Source organism: Morus notabilis, unplaced genomic scaffold (genome assembly GCF_000414095.1).
Source record: "Morus notabilis unplaced genomic scaffold, ASM41409v2 Scaffold2247, whole genome shotgun sequence".
NCBI classification, from domain to species: Eukaryota; Viridiplantae; Streptophyta; class Magnoliopsida; order Rosales; family Moraceae; genus Morus; species Morus notabilis.
This window is the reverse complement of record NW_010365543.1, coordinates 62,941-79,378: the sequence shown is the minus strand read 5'-3', so window position 1 is coordinate 79,378 and position 16,438 is coordinate 62,941. Positions and strand designations below refer to the sequence as shown.

The 16,438-nt window shown below is 35.6% G+C and overlaps 3 protein-coding genes across 4 annotated transcripts; 2 read left to right on the top strand and 1 right to left on the bottom strand.

Moving 5' to 3' along the window:
* The first annotated feature begins 284 nt into the window (after nt 1-284).
* On the top strand, nt 285-2,258 carry LOC21386126 (ABC transporter G family member 23). The gene has a single exon (XM_010108301.1). The coding sequence runs from the start codon at nt 285-287 to the stop codon at nt 2,256-2,258; it is 1,974 nt and encodes a 657-aa protein (XP_010106603.1).
* Nucleotides 2,259-4,108: 1,850 nt separating this feature from the next.
* Nucleotides 4,109-9,054, top strand: LOC21386125 (hydroxyproline O-arabinosyltransferase 3). Its single transcript, XM_010108300.2, has 9 exons — nt 4,109-4,187; nt 4,595-5,213; nt 5,712-5,779; nt 5,896-6,097; nt 6,314-6,411; nt 6,553-6,622; nt 6,713-6,784; nt 7,063-7,176; nt 8,598-9,054. The coding sequence occupies exons 2-9, from the start codon at nt 4,797-4,799 to the stop codon at nt 8,661-8,663; spliced, it is 1,107 nt and encodes a 368-aa protein (XP_010106602.1). The 5' UTR covers nt 4,109-4,187; nt 4,595-4,796; the 3' UTR covers nt 8,664-9,054.
* Nucleotides 9,055-9,151: 97 nt separating this feature from the next.
* LOC21386123 (non-specific phospholipase C2) lies at nt 9,152-14,220 on the bottom strand. Of its 2 annotated transcripts, none has more exons than XM_010108298.2 (4): nt 13,635-14,208; nt 11,940-12,547; nt 10,289-10,468; nt 9,152-9,773 (listed from the first exon to the last, which is right to left on the bottom strand). In XM_010108298.2, exons 1-4 carry the CDS (start codon nt 14,117-14,119, stop codon nt 9,460-9,462), a joined length of 1,587 nt encoding a protein of 528 aa, XP_010106600.2. In that variant the 5' UTR covers nt 14,120-14,208; the 3' UTR covers nt 9,152-9,459. The 2 variants fall into 2 exon arrangements, with proteins under 2 accessions (XP_010106600.2, XP_024028148.1); XM_024172380.1 differs by having other exon boundaries at nt 9,485-9,789; nt 13,635-14,220.
* Between the last annotated feature and the right edge of the window lie 2,218 nt (nt 14,221-16,438).

Here is a 16,438-nt window from a genome sequence, read left to right as displayed (position 1 = left end):
TCTTATATCAAGCATTCATAAGTGGTGAATACACAGATGAAATATCGAAAAATTAAAAACAGATAACCAAACACTGCCAACCAAATCAAAAAATCACCAACTTGGTTAACAAGCAAGCACTAAAAAATAAAGAAACCTCCTTTTACAATCTTCTTGGTCTGGTCTAACCTCCAATTCTAAACATGTGCATTTTTCCAAGCTGCTTCAAACCCTTCTCCATAATCACCTTCTTTTCCTAAACATTGTGTCCAAAACCACAAGACCAGACTCCGAAAACCGCAAAAATGGCGGTTTGTTTTCAGCAGCAGCAACAAAGCAATGAAGATGATTCTGCCATATTCTTCTCAACCTCAGATTCCCATGAAGAATCCACCACAAGTCCTTCCTCTTTCTACTACTCTCCACCTTCCCATCTCACCAAAACCACTTACAAACTCACTGTCACAAATCTCTCCTATACTAATCATCCAAACATCTCAATACCCTTTTCCTTTTTTCCCTTCCTCCACAAGCCTAAGCCCATTTGCATACTCAAATCCGTCTCTTTCACCGCCAAGAGCTCCGAAATTCTCGCTGTTGTTGGCCCTAGCGGCACCGGGAAATCCACTCTCCTCGGCGTGATCTCAGGAAGAGTAATCCAAGATAAGCACTTTGATCCCAAGACCATCTCAATCAATGATCATTTTGTAAGTGATCCTGCCCAATTGAGGAAGATTTGTGGATTTGTCGCGCAAGAAGATAATCTTCTGCCTCTGCTGACAGTGAAAGAAACATTTATGTTCAGTGCCAAGTTTAGGCTTAGAGGAATGAGCACCAAAGAGAGAGAAGCAAGAGTTGAGAGGCTGATGATGGAGCTTGGCCTTCTGAATGTGGCTGACTCTTTTGTTGGAGACGAAGAGAACAGAGGCATATCGGGTGGAGAGCGAAAGAGGGTTTCAATCGGCATGGAAATGATTCAGGATCCGCCGATTTTGCTCCTTGATGAGCCTACTTCAGGCCTAGATAGCACTTCAGCTCTTCAAGTTATTGAGCTTCTATCAGTGGTGGCTAGAACAAAGCAAAGAACTATCATTCTTTCGATCCACCAACCAAGCTATAGAATCATTCAATATGTCTCAAACTTCTTAATCCTCTCTAGAGGCTCGGTTGTTCATAATGGTAACCTTGAATCTCTTGAGGACACCATAACCAAACTTGGAATGCAGATTCCGATACAACTAAACGCGCTAGAGTTCGCCATGGAAATAATCCGAACACTAGAAGATCATTCACATTCCAAAGCATACAATTCTGATGTTGAATTACTTGGTGAGCCATTCTCACACCCCTTGTGGGCAGACCAAGAAAACCTTGGTGATGTTCAACAACAAAACGGGAAACAAAAGATGGGTGGTTCTTGCTTCTCGAACTTTTTCGAGATCATGTATCTTTGCTCCAGATTTTGGAAGATCATTTACAGGACAAAACAGCTGTTTCTTGCTAGAACAATGCAGGCCCTTGTTGGGGGATTTGGGTTGGGAAGTGTGTACACAAAATTGAGAAAAGATGAAGGAGGAATATCTGAAAGATTGGGCCTTTTCGCATTTAGTCTCAGCTTTCTTCTCTCCTCAACAGTTGAGGCACTTCCAATATATCTCCAAGAGAGAAGAGTTCTTATGAAGGAAGCCTCAAGAGGAGCCTATCGAATCTCTTCCTACATGATTGCCAACACCATTGTTTTCTTGCCCTTCTTGTTTGCTGTGGCTATTCTCTTTGCTGTTCCTGTTTATTGGATTGTAGGACTAAATCCCTCCTTTTATGCTTTTGCATTCTTTACTTTTGTTGTTTGGCTCATTGTCTTGATGGCTAGTTCTCTAGTCCTCTTCCTAAGCGCGGTTTCGCCCGATTTCATATCGGGGAATTCTCTCATCTGCACGGTTCTCGGGGCATTCTTTCTCTTCTCCGGTTACTTCATCCCCAAGGAAAGCATACCAAAGTATTGGCTTTTCATGTACTATGTTTCTCTCTATAGGTACCCACTTGACACCTTGCTCACAAATGAGTATTGGAGGGTGAGAAATGAGTGTTTCTCTTGGCATGTGATTGAGGGAAATCAGCCACCAAAGTGCTTGCTCACTGGAAATGATGTGTTGAAAAGTAGAGGATTGGAAAAAGATCCTAGATGGATCAATGTTGGAATCATGTTTGGATTCTTTGTGTTCTATCGTGTGCTTTGTTGGATAATTCTTTCTCGGAGGGCTTCAAAAACGACACTGTAATTTGTCATAATGATGTTATAGAATCTAAGGTTAGCAACTATAACAACTTTAAAGTGTGTTTCTGAAAACATCAGTGTGATATATAGCCGACAACTGCTACCGAAAACAAAGCAAATGTTTCAGATTTAAAAAAAAAAAAAAAAAGCCAAAGAAATGGTATATTCTTGATGTTTATTTTGAAAATACTTTTGATAGCATTCTACTTATTATCATATTTATATCTACTGCAGTATTCAGTCCATATATGCGTATGTGTTTACTTTTTCGTTTTTTTTTTTCCTAATAATAATAATAAAAAAGGATTATTTATACTGTCTTGCTTCCGATCATCATCGTCTATAAAAGAAATCCTAGCTTCCAATAATAGATCAAAAAAGGGCCTGATCAATTTTAGTAAACTACCATAGATCTAACACTACACGGTATAGTCTATTGACTAGACAAGATCTTTTATATTTTTTCAACAAAAAAGATCTGTCAAGATTCGAACCTGAAACATGAAGAAAAGACATTTCTTTTCCCTTTTTTTTATTTTTTATTTTTTTTTTTAAGTTTCCCTTAACTTTTACCCTGTAAATCAACATATTTAAATTTACTTTTGATGAACTCGTTTCCCTCTCTCAAGTTCTTCTGTATAATTGGTTCTAAACAATGTGCAGTGTCTTTTTTTTTTTTTTCCCCTTCAAGCTTCTCTTTTTTTTAGTAGGGATTAGAGGGGGCAAAAGTGTCCAAAACACAGCCATTTGGTCCATTCCCATCAAATGGAGAATCTACACTACAATCAAAGACATCACATCCATGGGATTAACAACTGCAAGAAAAAAAAATGGAGTTTTTCTTTTGATCCTTCAAGAATCAAGACTTTAAAAGTGAATATTTGAAGTGCATTGCTTTTAAAAGAAATGACAATGATTTATATATATATATATATATATATATTAACTGAATCACTTATCTACACTATATCAAGTACATTTTTGGTTCCAAAGTGAATGGTTGATTTTTGGTTTTGATTGAAGATGCTTGCACCCATAGTGAAGCCACTTCCCCAACTTTACTTTCACCTTTTATTATTATGTTACGTATAGAACTGGCTAATTTTTACCCTGTCGGTAGAGCATCCGGATAGAACAGTAGAAGAAAAAAAAAAAAAAAAAGTTCTGGGCTTTGTTCATGTCTCCTTTTATTACTACTACTACTATTATTATTATTACTATTATTATTGTTATTATTATTAATATTGTTGTTATTGGTATCATTATTATTATGTTATTATCATTATTATTATTTGCTGCTAATTTTACCCTCTCTATTAAGCTTGTGCTCTAATTGTTAATCATCATTAATATATATTTTCTTAGCCAAACTAGCAAACACCATTTATAATATGACAGAAAGAAGGTATATGTACTATCAAACTAATATATCTATTAAATTGTATTAAAATGATTAAAAACAGAGAACTGCCGATTTTTTTTGAAGACCTAGTATACAAAACTCTAAAATGATTTATAAAATCTATCCAAAACTATTCCTGTCTTCCATCTTAACTTTAAACTAATTGGATCTTGTCTGGTGACACATAATCATCCACCAAAGCACAACTTGCTAGATAAAATATAGAGCACACATTTTTTTCCCCTCTCTTCAAAATTCATTTTTTTTTATTCTTTTAAGGCACTTTTATATTTATATTATTATTGACTCTAAAGTGTGCACATTAACAAAATATCATTTACTCAAAAAAAAAAAATTTAATTAATTTTGGGTCAGACACTACAAATTGTTTTTTGTATTTTTTTTGTCATAATATATAACCATACTTTTCAAAGCTCCGCGTCTTCATTCCAGGCTCAGACTCGGACTCTCTGTTCCTCTCTCTCTCTCTCTCTCTGACTCTCTCTCTAAAAGTCGTTGCAGTTTTTTCAGGTCAGTTTCTCTCTCGTTCAACATTTTCCTTTTCCTGTGAATTTCTTCTTCCTTTTCAGTTAATAATGTGCCTGCAACTACGAAACAATACATAATTTGTTGATCTTTCCGTTTCTGTTACTGGTCTTCCTGTTTGTTCCCCATTTATATTTTTCAATTCTTTTTCCAGATCTGTCGGTGGCAATTCGTTTCACTTTCTGAATTCTAGTTTATGCCTGCATTTTCCTTCCTTATTTTTAATACAATTTCTAGGACAATTTCACAGATTTTTTTTTTTGGTAGTAATTTTTCTTTCCCCGTTTGTTTGCAATGATATGTAATTATATTGGGTTTTTAGAATTCTACACTTATGTATACATTGATGAAAAATGAATTGACTTGTTTATTTCCTTTAAATTGTAATGCAGAATAGTTATCGAATTTGATGTGCTTGTGATTGGCTCAGAAGAAAAATAGTAGTCTTTTTCTGTTTAGATTTTGGTGCTGGAAGCTTGTTATGGAAAAGTTTAATGGATTGTTATTGTTGAAGAGGTTTTGTGGACGCCAAAACTGGGTTAAATTGATTTGTTGAGAATTTGTGGTTTGATAATCCTTTGTTGAGACATCAAGATGATTGGGAGAAAAAACAATGGGCGTCCGTCGCCAATGTTGCTGGTTCTTTTGGCGCTCGGGTTTTTCTTTGCAACGTATAATCTATTGACCATCATAATACACATCAAATCTTCGAACTCAGGGAGTTTGGCTGCTGATAGGTCGGAGTTGTCCGATCCCTTGACTCGAATGCCTGAAGAAACTAGGAGAGCGGAGAGTTCCAATTCAAAGTTTCATGTCGCCCTTACGGCAACTGATGCTCCTTATAGCCAGTGGCAATGTCGAATCATGTATTACTGGTATAAGAAGATGAAAGATATGCCTGGATCAGACATGGGGAAATTTACACGGGTTTTGCATTCAGGAAGTCCTGACAATTTGATGGAGGAGATTCCGACCTTTGTTGTTGATCCACTGCCGCAGGGCTTGGATAGGGTGAGAATTTTCTCCACCACTGTTGTCATAGTTATCTCATCTCGATTGCAGGATAAGTATAGTTTATAGGATATTTGTCTCTAAAATGATTCTGGTTTGTATATTTCTTTGTCTTATTTCTATGCCCTTTGCTTTTATTGCTGAAGAAGTTTACAATAGTAAACCAACGCACTGTAATGAAGGTCAGGGAATAACATTAACTATGCATATGACAGAGAAATGAGCTACATAGAAATGAGCTACATTGAATACCACAATACCGTATATATGGGCTGATATCTTCTTGAGATTACTGAACCCAATTTTTAGTCGAGTTAGAGATGTTTAATTCTGTCTGCCTTTTCTATGGAATTGATTGGTTTAGCTGCAATATGTTTATTCTAACACTGATTCTTATTGCTACTCTTGTTTGCTATTTTTATTTTTCAGTACCATGGTTTACCAAGTTTCTGACAAACAAGTTTGATAATTCCTATTCTTATTTATGTTTGTGAACAGGGTTATATTGTCCTGAATAGGCCATGGGCTTTTGTGCAATGGTTGGAGAAAGCAACGATAAAGGAAGAGTTGGTTTTCTATAACTCATGTTATCTAAAAGTTTTATCCTTTCTACCTTGATGAAATCTGATATATGTTTTTTTTTCTTTTCTTTTTCTTCTTCTTCTTTCTTTGGTTGCTGCAGGTACATTCTAATGGCAGAACCTGATCATGTATTTGCAAATCCTTTGCCCAATTTGGCGAAAGGAAATCATCCAGCAGCGTTTCCATTTTTCTATATAAAACCCGATCAAAATGAAAAGATAATTAGGAAATTTTATCCTGAGGAAAAAGGTCCGGTGAACAATGTTGATCCCATTGGCAATTCTCCTGTAATCATTAAGAAGGTAAAACGCTTCATTTTTCTACCCAGTTTGTGAAATAATCTAGCATCTTACTGAAGTGATAATGCTTTGTATAGGAGGGTAACTGTAGAAGAAAATATCTAGTGGCCTACATCAGATAGTTTCTCCCTTGATCATCTTAATTACAACTGACCTTTTCTCTTTTAGCTGTACCAATATTGTCTTAAAATGTCGTCTTAACCAAATTTTCTTATTCAGTCCCTACTAGAGGACATTGCTCCCACGTGGGTGAACATTTCCTTGAGAATGAAAGACGACCCAGAGACTGATAAGGCTTTCGGATGGGTGCTTGAAATGTAAGTAGCACCTTAGAAGATCTGACATTTTTTTTTCTCAAAAGATCTGAGATATTTTTAGTTTCTCTTTGTGGCCTGTCAACATACCCTGAGATATCTGATATAGTATTGATATTTATATTATTTCTATCTTGAACAAAGGTATGCATATGCTGTAGCATCTGCATTGCATGGCGTCCGCCATATTCTCCGGAAAGATTTCATGCTTCAGGTTTGATGATCTTTTTTACTTTTCTTTTTCTTTTTCTTTTCGTTTGATATTGTTTCAACTCACGTAACGCATATCACTTTTACCACTCAGCCTCCATGGGATTTGGAAGTTGGTAACAAGTTTATCATCCACTATACATACGGATGTGACTACAATATAAAGGTATCTCTCAATCATGCACACGTAGGGAAGAGTCAGCATGCACACACAAAAACATAGCTGATTGCTTAATCTTATCATAGCACCTATTCTTTTGCTAGTGTTTATCTGTAACTATGGTACATAGATCCTGGAATTAAAAATAAAAATAAAAAAAAATAAAAAAATCTATGCTTCCAAAAATTGTTTTTCTTTCCTTTATGATAAAAAAAGTACTTAGTTGCATCATCAGTTACCCTATATTTTCTTAAGGTATTCATTTCATCTGTGTAATCACGTAGGGTGAACTGACTTATGGAAAAATTGGAGAATGGCGCTTTGACAAAAGATCTTATCTTAGTGGCCCTCCACCAAAAAACCTTTCATTGCCCCCTCCAGGAGTTCCTGAAAGTGTGGTAAGTCTATTAATCTCCATCTTGTCAGAGTCTATTCGAGAAATTAACTGTTAGAGGTTTATGGCTAATTTACGAAATTGGAATTGGTTCCAAAAGTTATATGCTTCGTAGTTTTGACATGTTTTTCAGGTGCACGATACAAATTTATGTTCATTTAAGTTGATCATGGCTGCTTTATAATCCACACTGTTCAATTAGTTGCTCTTTTAGACTCATTCTGCTGGATGCACCAAACATAACAATTCTTTCAGGAAAAAATATGCCATAATTTGGCAACGTTTCTTCCCCCCTCCATACTGTAGACTGTAACTCGTGTAGTTTGTTCAAACTTCAATACTTATATAGTCTGTAGCTTTTTTGATATTATATATGTACAGATGGTTGTGGCACTGGTATTATATACGATACTCTGTAACCATCTGGTACGTAACAAATGGTTGTGGGTTTTCGAACCAAACGAGAGAGAACAGGCATCTTCAAGTATGTTTCTAGATTTCTGTTGGTTTCTTATAGAATAGAATCACATAGTATCTCTCTTGATATGATGGAAACACACACACACACACACACACACACACAAGTTTTTTTTTTTTCCTTCTTCCCTGCAAGCTCCGAAAATATTGCCTATTTCTGAACCTTTTTGATTTCGTCATTGCCAAAAAAACTTGTTGTTGGCTTTAGAAGCCTAAAATCTGGTCAAAATCATAAATAATAAACAAATAAATAAGCAATGTAAGGGGATTAGGATCATGTACAAAAATTCTCCCAAAGTCATAAAAAAAATACAGTAAGAACAAAAAATAACAAAAGAAATTAATAGGTAGAACTTCTCTTCTCTACATGTTCTTCTATGAATTTTCATCCCTACAAAAATCCTTTCTACATTCTGCCACCAAATGCCTAAAAGATAACTACCACTTGAATTGCTTGGTCGTGTCTACTAATAAATCAACCATGACATGATGGCAGCTCGCCAAACGTTCCCGTCACCGCCCATCAAACGCCACACATAACAACATAGACGTATGACTGTACTATCAATAATCTCATCAAACATCATTTGTTTTAAATTACTCGTATATCAGGGTACTGCTGCTTATTTCCTTAAAATGAGTATCGTATGCATCAGATCTACCATATGATCTGCTTTATATTGTTATTACTTCATCCATCATAAATTGCCCCACATATATCTTTGTGTTGATAATACATGGATTTGCTAATACAATGTACGCTTACACTCATCTGTGGGACACTGCATCGACATTGAAGCTATGATTTGATAAAGATGGTGTCTTTTAATGGATGTCCGGTCGAAATCTTGTTCTTATAAACTCCACATTTAAGGGTCAATTATAACATGATGTTTTATTTTATGAATTTGTGATATATAGATTGTCCAATGATATTGTTCCTTGCAGGCGAGGCTTGTGAAAATGGTAAATGAGGCAACCGCAAATATTCCCGGGTGGGACGCCCTAAGTTAATGAGAGAAGTGAAAAGTTATTTGCCCATATCTTATACTATTTACTCATATCAAAGAGCTCCCAAGTAAGGACAGGTCAATAGAAACTGCACGAAACAGAAGAATGGTACAGATGGAGTGTAAATGTCTTGGAAGAAGTCAGACAAGAAGGTTTTGTTATTGACCATTTGAAACACAAACCATGGAGGTCACAAAATTCTTTTGTACACTAGATTCTTTTTTCTCACTTTTTTGTTCTTTTTTGGTAAACATTCACTGAAGGGAGCTTATAGGAAGTTTTATAAGTAAATTTTGCTTATAGTAAGTTATAAGCCTCAATATGAGTTTTCAGCAGGTAAGCTGTATTGAAAATTCTGCAGACAAGGAATTAAAATTTTTGCTTATTTCATCAATTGGAGTAGAAGCTTGAGAAACAAAGAATTAGCTCTTCAAACAACCTTAGATGGATGTTAAAAAAAAAAAAAAAAAAAAAAAGATAAATCCCAAGCATAACTATATGATCCCCAACCTTTTATTAAGCTTCAACCAACCTTGTCCAAAAAATAAACAATTGGAAAAAAAAAGAAAGAAGTTTGATCCCACCAAGCTACTAAAATTTTCAAATCTCTATGATCATCATCTTGAGTAGCTAAGGAGGGAATAACATGTTACAGTAAGTTGAACATCTCAGAAATGCTTATTCTAGACTTGCCCAACTCTTTGCTTCGTTTGTATAATACTTAAAAGAGTGTACATTTCATATATAGCTATTTATTTACCATTTTATTCTCTTATCTCTATCATATTTATATCTCTTCTTATGGGTGTTCATTTGGGGTCTTAGAAGGTGATCTTGTGGTGAGGGAAGGCCTCATCTGGACAATCTGTTCTTCATCAACTCCCATTCTCTTAGCATAAAGTCCTGCCTCAAAGAAACGTTTCACTGCATCTTCCATATATTGTTTTCCTTCCTTGACAGTCGTTTCTTTCCCAGTCTTTTCTGGGTAACTTGTCAGTATGTTGTCCCCTTTCAGAACTGCCGCAAGCTGCATCAGCTCCTGCTGAAACTCTGACAGTTTGGCCTCTTCCTTGGCCTCTCCTTTCCTGATCTTCACTGGTGTTGGTAGTTTCTCTGCTCAAAATCTCAGCTATTAGAACAAAATAAGCTATTTAATAATAATGGATATTAGTGACGCCCGGTACTTCTCATAAATATGCTGTCCAAATGTGGGACTCTCATTATGAGTAATGGTACGGGACACCATTGATACTCTTTAGTTATTTATTTCTAAACACTACAAAATAGGCATTTGATCACAAGAAAATTTGGGAAAATGGCTGATTTTAAGAGAGAATTTTAAAAATTGGCTGATTTTTTTTGGATTTTAGGCCTCCTTAGGTAGTTATTTATACAAGTAATCTTCTCTAATTGGTCGAGCAATGCTATTAAGCACAATGTGCTTAATCATATCTCAGAATTGACTGGTTACATCATTTTTTGACAAATTATGAAAAGATGAGCGTACAATTTTGTAATAAAGTAACACGTGAACGTATGGCCCCAGCTCAAGTTATACTTTATCATCTTTGGCTGCATGGCATATTTCTATTGTTTATTGCTTGAGCTTTTATTAAAATGTAACAAACCTGGGCAATCGGTTCTGGGTTCCGTTCTCTTTTGGAAAATTCCTTCAAATGTTCCCGCCCATTGATCCCTCTTCGTTAGGAAAGGAGAGGAGAGGTTGAAGAGTTTCTTCACCGTCGCCGGAATGGAAGAGTGTTCGAATTCTGATGTCGGAAATGGTGATCCACTGGGTCCATGAACAACTGCATGGTGATTTTGGGAAATGACCATTGTTATAGGAGAAACAAAAAAGAAGTAACTTTATCCCGAATCTTATATCTACTAACTAAAAGAATTGGTAAATCTAATATTTGCCAAGTAAATATAATTGTTTATTATTATTATTTTAACAAATCATTGCAAAACCAATCAATTTATGATTTGACATAATACCAAAAAAAAAAAAGTCCATAAGATAGATCCAGATATTTCATCTGAACTTCACAAGATACATAAAGAATACAAAAATTATAAGTCCACTTACTTTCAAGTTTGATTTGAACTTCTTACTTTTTGGTACAACTTTTTGACATTTACACATGCGTTGGTGCTTCTTTTTTTTGTCATCTTTCAATCTTCATACCTAAGTTTTTTTATGCCTTGGCGGTCCCTATGCACTCGGAATATAATTAACGAAGGATCTCAACAAACTTGTTTAAAAGTCCTCTAAATCCAGTCTTTTAAAGTGAAAAAAAAGCGAAGCGCAACCAACAATATGCTAACCTACCCAATAGAAACCATCTCATTCACTCCACTAGTCATCATCAAATAAAGCGTTGGTTAAGAAAGTGATAAAGATTGGCTTGCTTTTCATGCCCTCCATTTATATGTTGTTGGTAAGCTTGACAATCAACTAAAAGTGCCAACAATTTGGCATTGGCAATAGAAAGAAAGACGACAAAAATAGATGGCCCTCAACAATAGTATTGGAATCTAATTATTTCAAAAAAGCAGTGTGAAATAAGAAGCAGCCATATGACTTAAGCCTAACTGAAAGCGAAACCACCAATGTGATTTGCCCAAGATATTTACTTTTTAACCTTCGGTTTGTGACTTGTGATTTGAGTGCATATGAAGATGAAATAGAATGCCTAGTAAATAAGGTTTATCTCACTATTTTTTGCTATTATATGATAATGAATGCTAGCAGTCGGCTGTGGCTTATATGTATAAATATCATATACTAAATAATACTATGTCTTGCCTTTGCTTATAACTTCAAGCAAGTTTATATCATTTCAAGGCATCCAATAAGATTATGTGGGAATGCAAATGGTTCCGCAGGAAAGTGACGGGTGATGTAAACCACTATGAATAGGATAGAAACAAGGGATTTTATCTTACAAAATAAAAAAAAAAAGTTTGTTTATTATGCTATAGCAAAAATTACTTATACTACCGCGTATCTGACAGAATTTTTTTATTGGTACTCAAAAGTGTTGATTGTTTCTAATCTTTAGATTTGCATAAAATTTAATTTGATATATAATTTATCTACTTCCTACCACAAAATTGTACTTCTCATATCATCTATCTATAATACATATAATAATAACGTTTTAAACACGTCCGAAAATATAAGTATCCTATTTGACATTAAAAAAAATAAAACATCAAATCAAAATGAAAAAAGGAGATAATTATTTGGAATTTAGGGCTGAAGAACTCACTCACCAGTACCCTTCTCTATCCATGGCGAGGCCATAATAGTAGGAACCCTAACTCCCAACCGATTGAACCGAAACAAGAACGGCTCCGGCCCCACGATGCCGTCGGGGCTTGGGACGCCGCGCACCGGCGTTGGAACGTGGTCGTAGAACCCGCCATGCTCGTCGTAAGTGATGATAAGCAGGGTCTGGTTCCACTGCGGGCTTGCCCTCAGAGTCTCGTACACCTCCTTCACGAACATCTGCCCTTGGTACACATCATGCGACGGGTGATCATCATTTGCGGGCGCACTCTTGGTGTCCATGTACCGCTGCTCCACCACAGCGTAGCCCGGGAGCTTCCCTCGCCGTGCATGGCTCTTGAACGACAGGTCGTACGAGTGGAATTTGCCCCAGTACTTGAGCTTCCTTAGGTTTCTGTAGAACAGTGTGGCCGGGATGTTCTGGTAGTAAATTCCGAAAGGTATTCCGGCGTCGTCGAGGTTCTCGAAGATGGTCCGCTGCGGGTAGCCCTTCGCCAGGAGCGCCGGGATGTTGCTCGTAGCGCCGCCGGAGCTTCCCGAGTGCACGAAGAGGCGGTTCGGCTGCGTCGACGACGGCACCGACGCGAACCACCTGAGTACATGAGTGGCGGAGGACTAATTATTAAATATTAGTGAAAAAATAGGGTTTAGGTTTAGCTAGATCTCAAACTGACTAAACTAGTGAAGTATCTTCTTTGCCCTTTGTCATTTTAATGTTTTTTTTTTTTTTTTTTTTTTTTTTTTTTTTTTTTTTTTTTTTGTCTTGTGATCGTTGGAAATTAATTAAGTGGATCAGTGTATATTTTTTTAAGGCAAATCTAGATATATAATTAGTACCACAGAAAAATGAGAATTGATTAAAAAAGAAGGTTTAATTAGGTGTCATATAGTAAAAACTCTATATATGGTTACATCAAATCTAGGTGAATCCACGACCATACCTATATTTGAAGGGCTTAAAAACAGCATATATGAATGTGTACACGTCATTTTCACAAGGTTTGGCTTTATTGTTCAAGGGGTCACAAAGAAAGAGACATTAATTATCAACTGTTAGTTTCCCAACCGTGAAAAGTTGGAAAGTAACACGGTCTTTTTCTTTCCACACTCGTCAAAACCACCCTAATTAAATTCCATTTCTATTCGACCGATAACCTCCAAGAAAGGAAAAAAAAAAATCAACTAAAAACAACAAGTGGAGAAAATAAATAAACAAAACTTGAATTTTTCCATTCTAATTCGTAAGAGCACCTTAAAGTACTCAACATATTTGGTGCAGACCACAGACTTATATTATCACTAAATTAATGTCTCTAAATCATCATATTTCTTCTTCTTTTTAAAAAAAAAAAAAAAATTTGAGATAGAAAATTTAAACTCTACATTTTGGTGGTAATAACAGTATGGATTTACCCTTGAACTAGACTATGATCACATTCTAGTTAATATTTCATCACGTTCAATTAATCCTTCTTTATATGCATCTCTTCATATTATATATGAAACCCATTAATTATTTTTTTCCCCCTTTGTAATCATGTTTACTCAATTTTACTTAACAAATTTATATATGGCCCGTTAAGATAGTTGTTAATGTATCTTCTAACTGTTATTGAAATTTACAAGACAAAAGCACAACATATATAATTAAATAATAATTAAAGTTATGATTTACGTACCTATCAAAGACAGCAAATTGAGCCACAAGAGCTTTGTAGACGGGAACCTTGTCAGGGTCGAAGCCGTTCATGACGGCTTCCGACATGGCGGAGGAGTTGTCCATGGCGAAGGCCTGCTGCGCGAAGCCGTTCATCGGAGGCGCCGCGTCGGTCGAAACGGCGTCGTCTCCGGGGCGGCCGAATATCTGCTCCCTGATGGCCTGGAAGGAGTGGCCGGGGTCGGGGTCGACGTAGTGGGACTGATTCCGGAAGAAGACCCGCCGCGAGTTCGGGTCGGTCGTCGATATCGGGTTCGACTCCGAACCGTCGACACCGTCTATTTCCGGGTTGAGCCGCTTCATCCAGCCGAGCATGTGGTCGAAGGAGCGGTTCTCCATCACCAAAACGACGACGGTTTTGATGGGGCTACTAGTGGTACTACTAATGCAGGAAAACGAGATTATGATGAGTGTGAGAATGGTGGTTGTCTGATCCATTGGTTTCATGAGAGAGAGAGAGAGAAGAGGAGAGAGAGAGAGAGATGAATTGAGAAGTTTGTGAAGCTTGGGTTGGCATTTATATGGAACAATGTCAATGGTGGTGGGGTGTTACGCTTTCCAAGTTGAAGCCCGTGAGCATCTTCCTGAGGATATATTAATGGTAGGGACACTTGTTAGACGATGTCGTTTTCAGACACTCAAATGGCAATGAGGAGAAGAATATTGGGGAAATATGATTGTGAATCCTTATTTTTCTTTGTTTCTTTCTTTCTCTACATGGGCATGTTTGGTAAAGTATTGAAGTACATTTTTGTCCAAAGAGGGCTTCCCATTAAACCCACGAGATACTTTGCTGCTGGCAATTTTTTTGGACAACTTTTGAAAGTATTCTTCAGTTTTTTCCTTTAATTTGACCTTCACCTATATTTTTCATTTACGGCAAAAATTACATCTCGTCGTTTGCAAAATTTCGAAAAAGTAAAATTCTTCTGCAGACCATTTAATTCGGCGAGTTCTCCCCGTGTTTGTTAATTTTGCAAGTGATTGAGATAATCGGCATAATAATGTAAATGGCGCTTCAGATAACTAGTGTTGGTATTGACCATTGAGTATGAAGATTATGAAACCGACCATTGTAATTGATGGAAAATCATACTTTGCGTCTCATTGACTTTTTAATTAAATTACTTCATAATATCTTAATTAATTGCCTTTTTATTTTGCTTATAGAATTTGGATAAAGAGGATTCAATTCACCTAGTTTCATTCGTTTGTGCAATACTTCTTTCTTCTTTTTTTTGTTTCTTTTTTTTTTTTCTTTTTTGAAGAGATGGATCACCAAATTCAATAGAAAGCTAGATTGACTAAATTCATATAATAATCTTGAATTCATGTTCCTTAGCGCATGACTTACATGAACAATATATGGCAGGTAAGACACTCTGTGTTGTGGCTCAAAATCTTGCGTTAACATTTTCTTTTCCTTTTAGCCGTAGAAAGTGCTAACTAAAAAGTCTCGTATCATTTCTTTTAGTTGAAGGAAGATTTTGGCCAGTACTTTCTGCAGTGATGAGTTTCAAATCCCTAAGCAAAGTTAGACTTGGAAGGAAACACACATACGTCGGTAATACATTATGCGCCATATAAGATTAGAACTATTGCTTTCAATTCTCAACTTCTTTGTTCCCATTCTATTTTCTAAAATTGATCATGGGAATATTCCATATGGTAGCTACAAAACCATGAATAATGTAATTGAAAATATGTATTGTTTTTATTGTTTTCCTTAGCTAAGTTGGAGATTGTCCCCTTCTCGCAAACTTATACCTAAAAGGGTAATTGCAATTTTACACCACGTATATTGGCCTTTTATTTTTTCTCTCCTCCATTAAGAAAAAGAATTAATGCTTTTTTTTTTTTTTTCCCCTGAAACGGTACAATTGTTTCTCTCTTCTGGATAATAAATGTTGCAAATTAGAAATTACTAGAAGGTTGATGTTCGGCAAATTCATAGTAACTGGATTATATATACACCATATAATATAATTTCGAGTCAAATGTACATCTATTTTTTTAATAAGCATCTTATCATTTGTAGCGGACGTCTGCTAACCCAATATACATATATACATACATATATTCTTGATATGGCACTACATTGTGGTGGCAAACGTAATGCCACAAGTGACTATCATAAAAAGTAGACTCAAAAGCCCCTCGCCTCTAAATTCAAAAAACGAAAATGCCACTGTATGTTGTGTATCTCTGCGGGAAAATGGATATCTCAAAAGCTAAAAACCAATTGTTAAGTTATACTAAAAAAAAAAAAAAAAAAGAAGAAGAAGAAAAAACTGGAAAATGGATATCTCAAAAGCTAAAAACCAATTGTTAAGTTATACTAAAAAAAATAAAAATAAAAAAAAAAGAAGAAAAAACTGGAAAATGGATATCTCAAAAGCTAAAAACCAATTGTTAAGTTATACTAAAAAAAATAAAAATATAAATAAAAAGAAGAAAAAACTGGAAAATGGATATCTCAAAAGCTAAAAACCAATTGTTAAGTTATACTAAAAAAAATAAAAATAAAAAAAAAAGAAGAAAAAACTGGAAAATGGATATCTCAAAAGCTAAAAACCAATTGTTAAGTTATACTTAAATAAATAAATAAGAGGAAAGAAAGAAGAAACCAATTGTTAAGTTACTTTTGAACCTATCTGACTACTCAGCATCTATATTTGAACTGAGAACATGCAAGTTTTATGGCATAAGATTTGCATCAAATTCCGCTGTATCTGTACTGTTTTTTTCTTAATATGATTATGATTT

What these genes read in the sequence shown, in the direction of transcription:
- LOC21386125 (XM_010108300.2), top strand. Translation starts at nt 4,797, where the DNA reads ATGATTGGGAGAAAAAACAATGGGCGTCCGTCGCCAATGTTGCTGGTT. An exon ending in AAAGCAACGATAAAGGAAGA is followed by an intron (nt 5,780 to 5,895) that starts GTTGGTTTTCTA and finishes TGGTTGCTGCAG; the next exon opens with GTACATTCTAATGGCAGAAC. An exon ending in CAGGAGTTCCTGAAAGTGTG is followed by an intron (nt 7,177 to 8,597) that starts GTAAGTCTATTA and finishes TGTTCCTTGCAG; the next exon opens with GCGAGGCTTGTGAAAATGGT.
- LOC21386126 (XM_010108301.1), top strand. Translation starts at nt 285, where the DNA reads ATGGCGGTTTGTTTTCAGCAGCAGCAACAAAGCAATGAAGATGATTCT.
- LOC21386123 (XM_010108298.2), bottom strand. Translation starts at nt 14,119, where the DNA reads ATGAAACCAATGGATCAGACAACCACCATTCTCACACTCATCATAATC. An exon ending in CAATTTGCTGTCTTTGATAG is followed by an intron (nt 12,548 to 13,634) that starts GTACGTAAATCA and finishes TCATGTACTCAG; the next exon opens with GTGGTTCGCGTCGGTGCCGT. An exon ending in ATGGATAGAGAAGGGTACTG is followed by an intron (nt 10,469 to 11,939) that starts GTGAGTGAGTTC and finishes ATCACCATGCAG; the next exon opens with TTGTTCATGGACCCAGTGGA.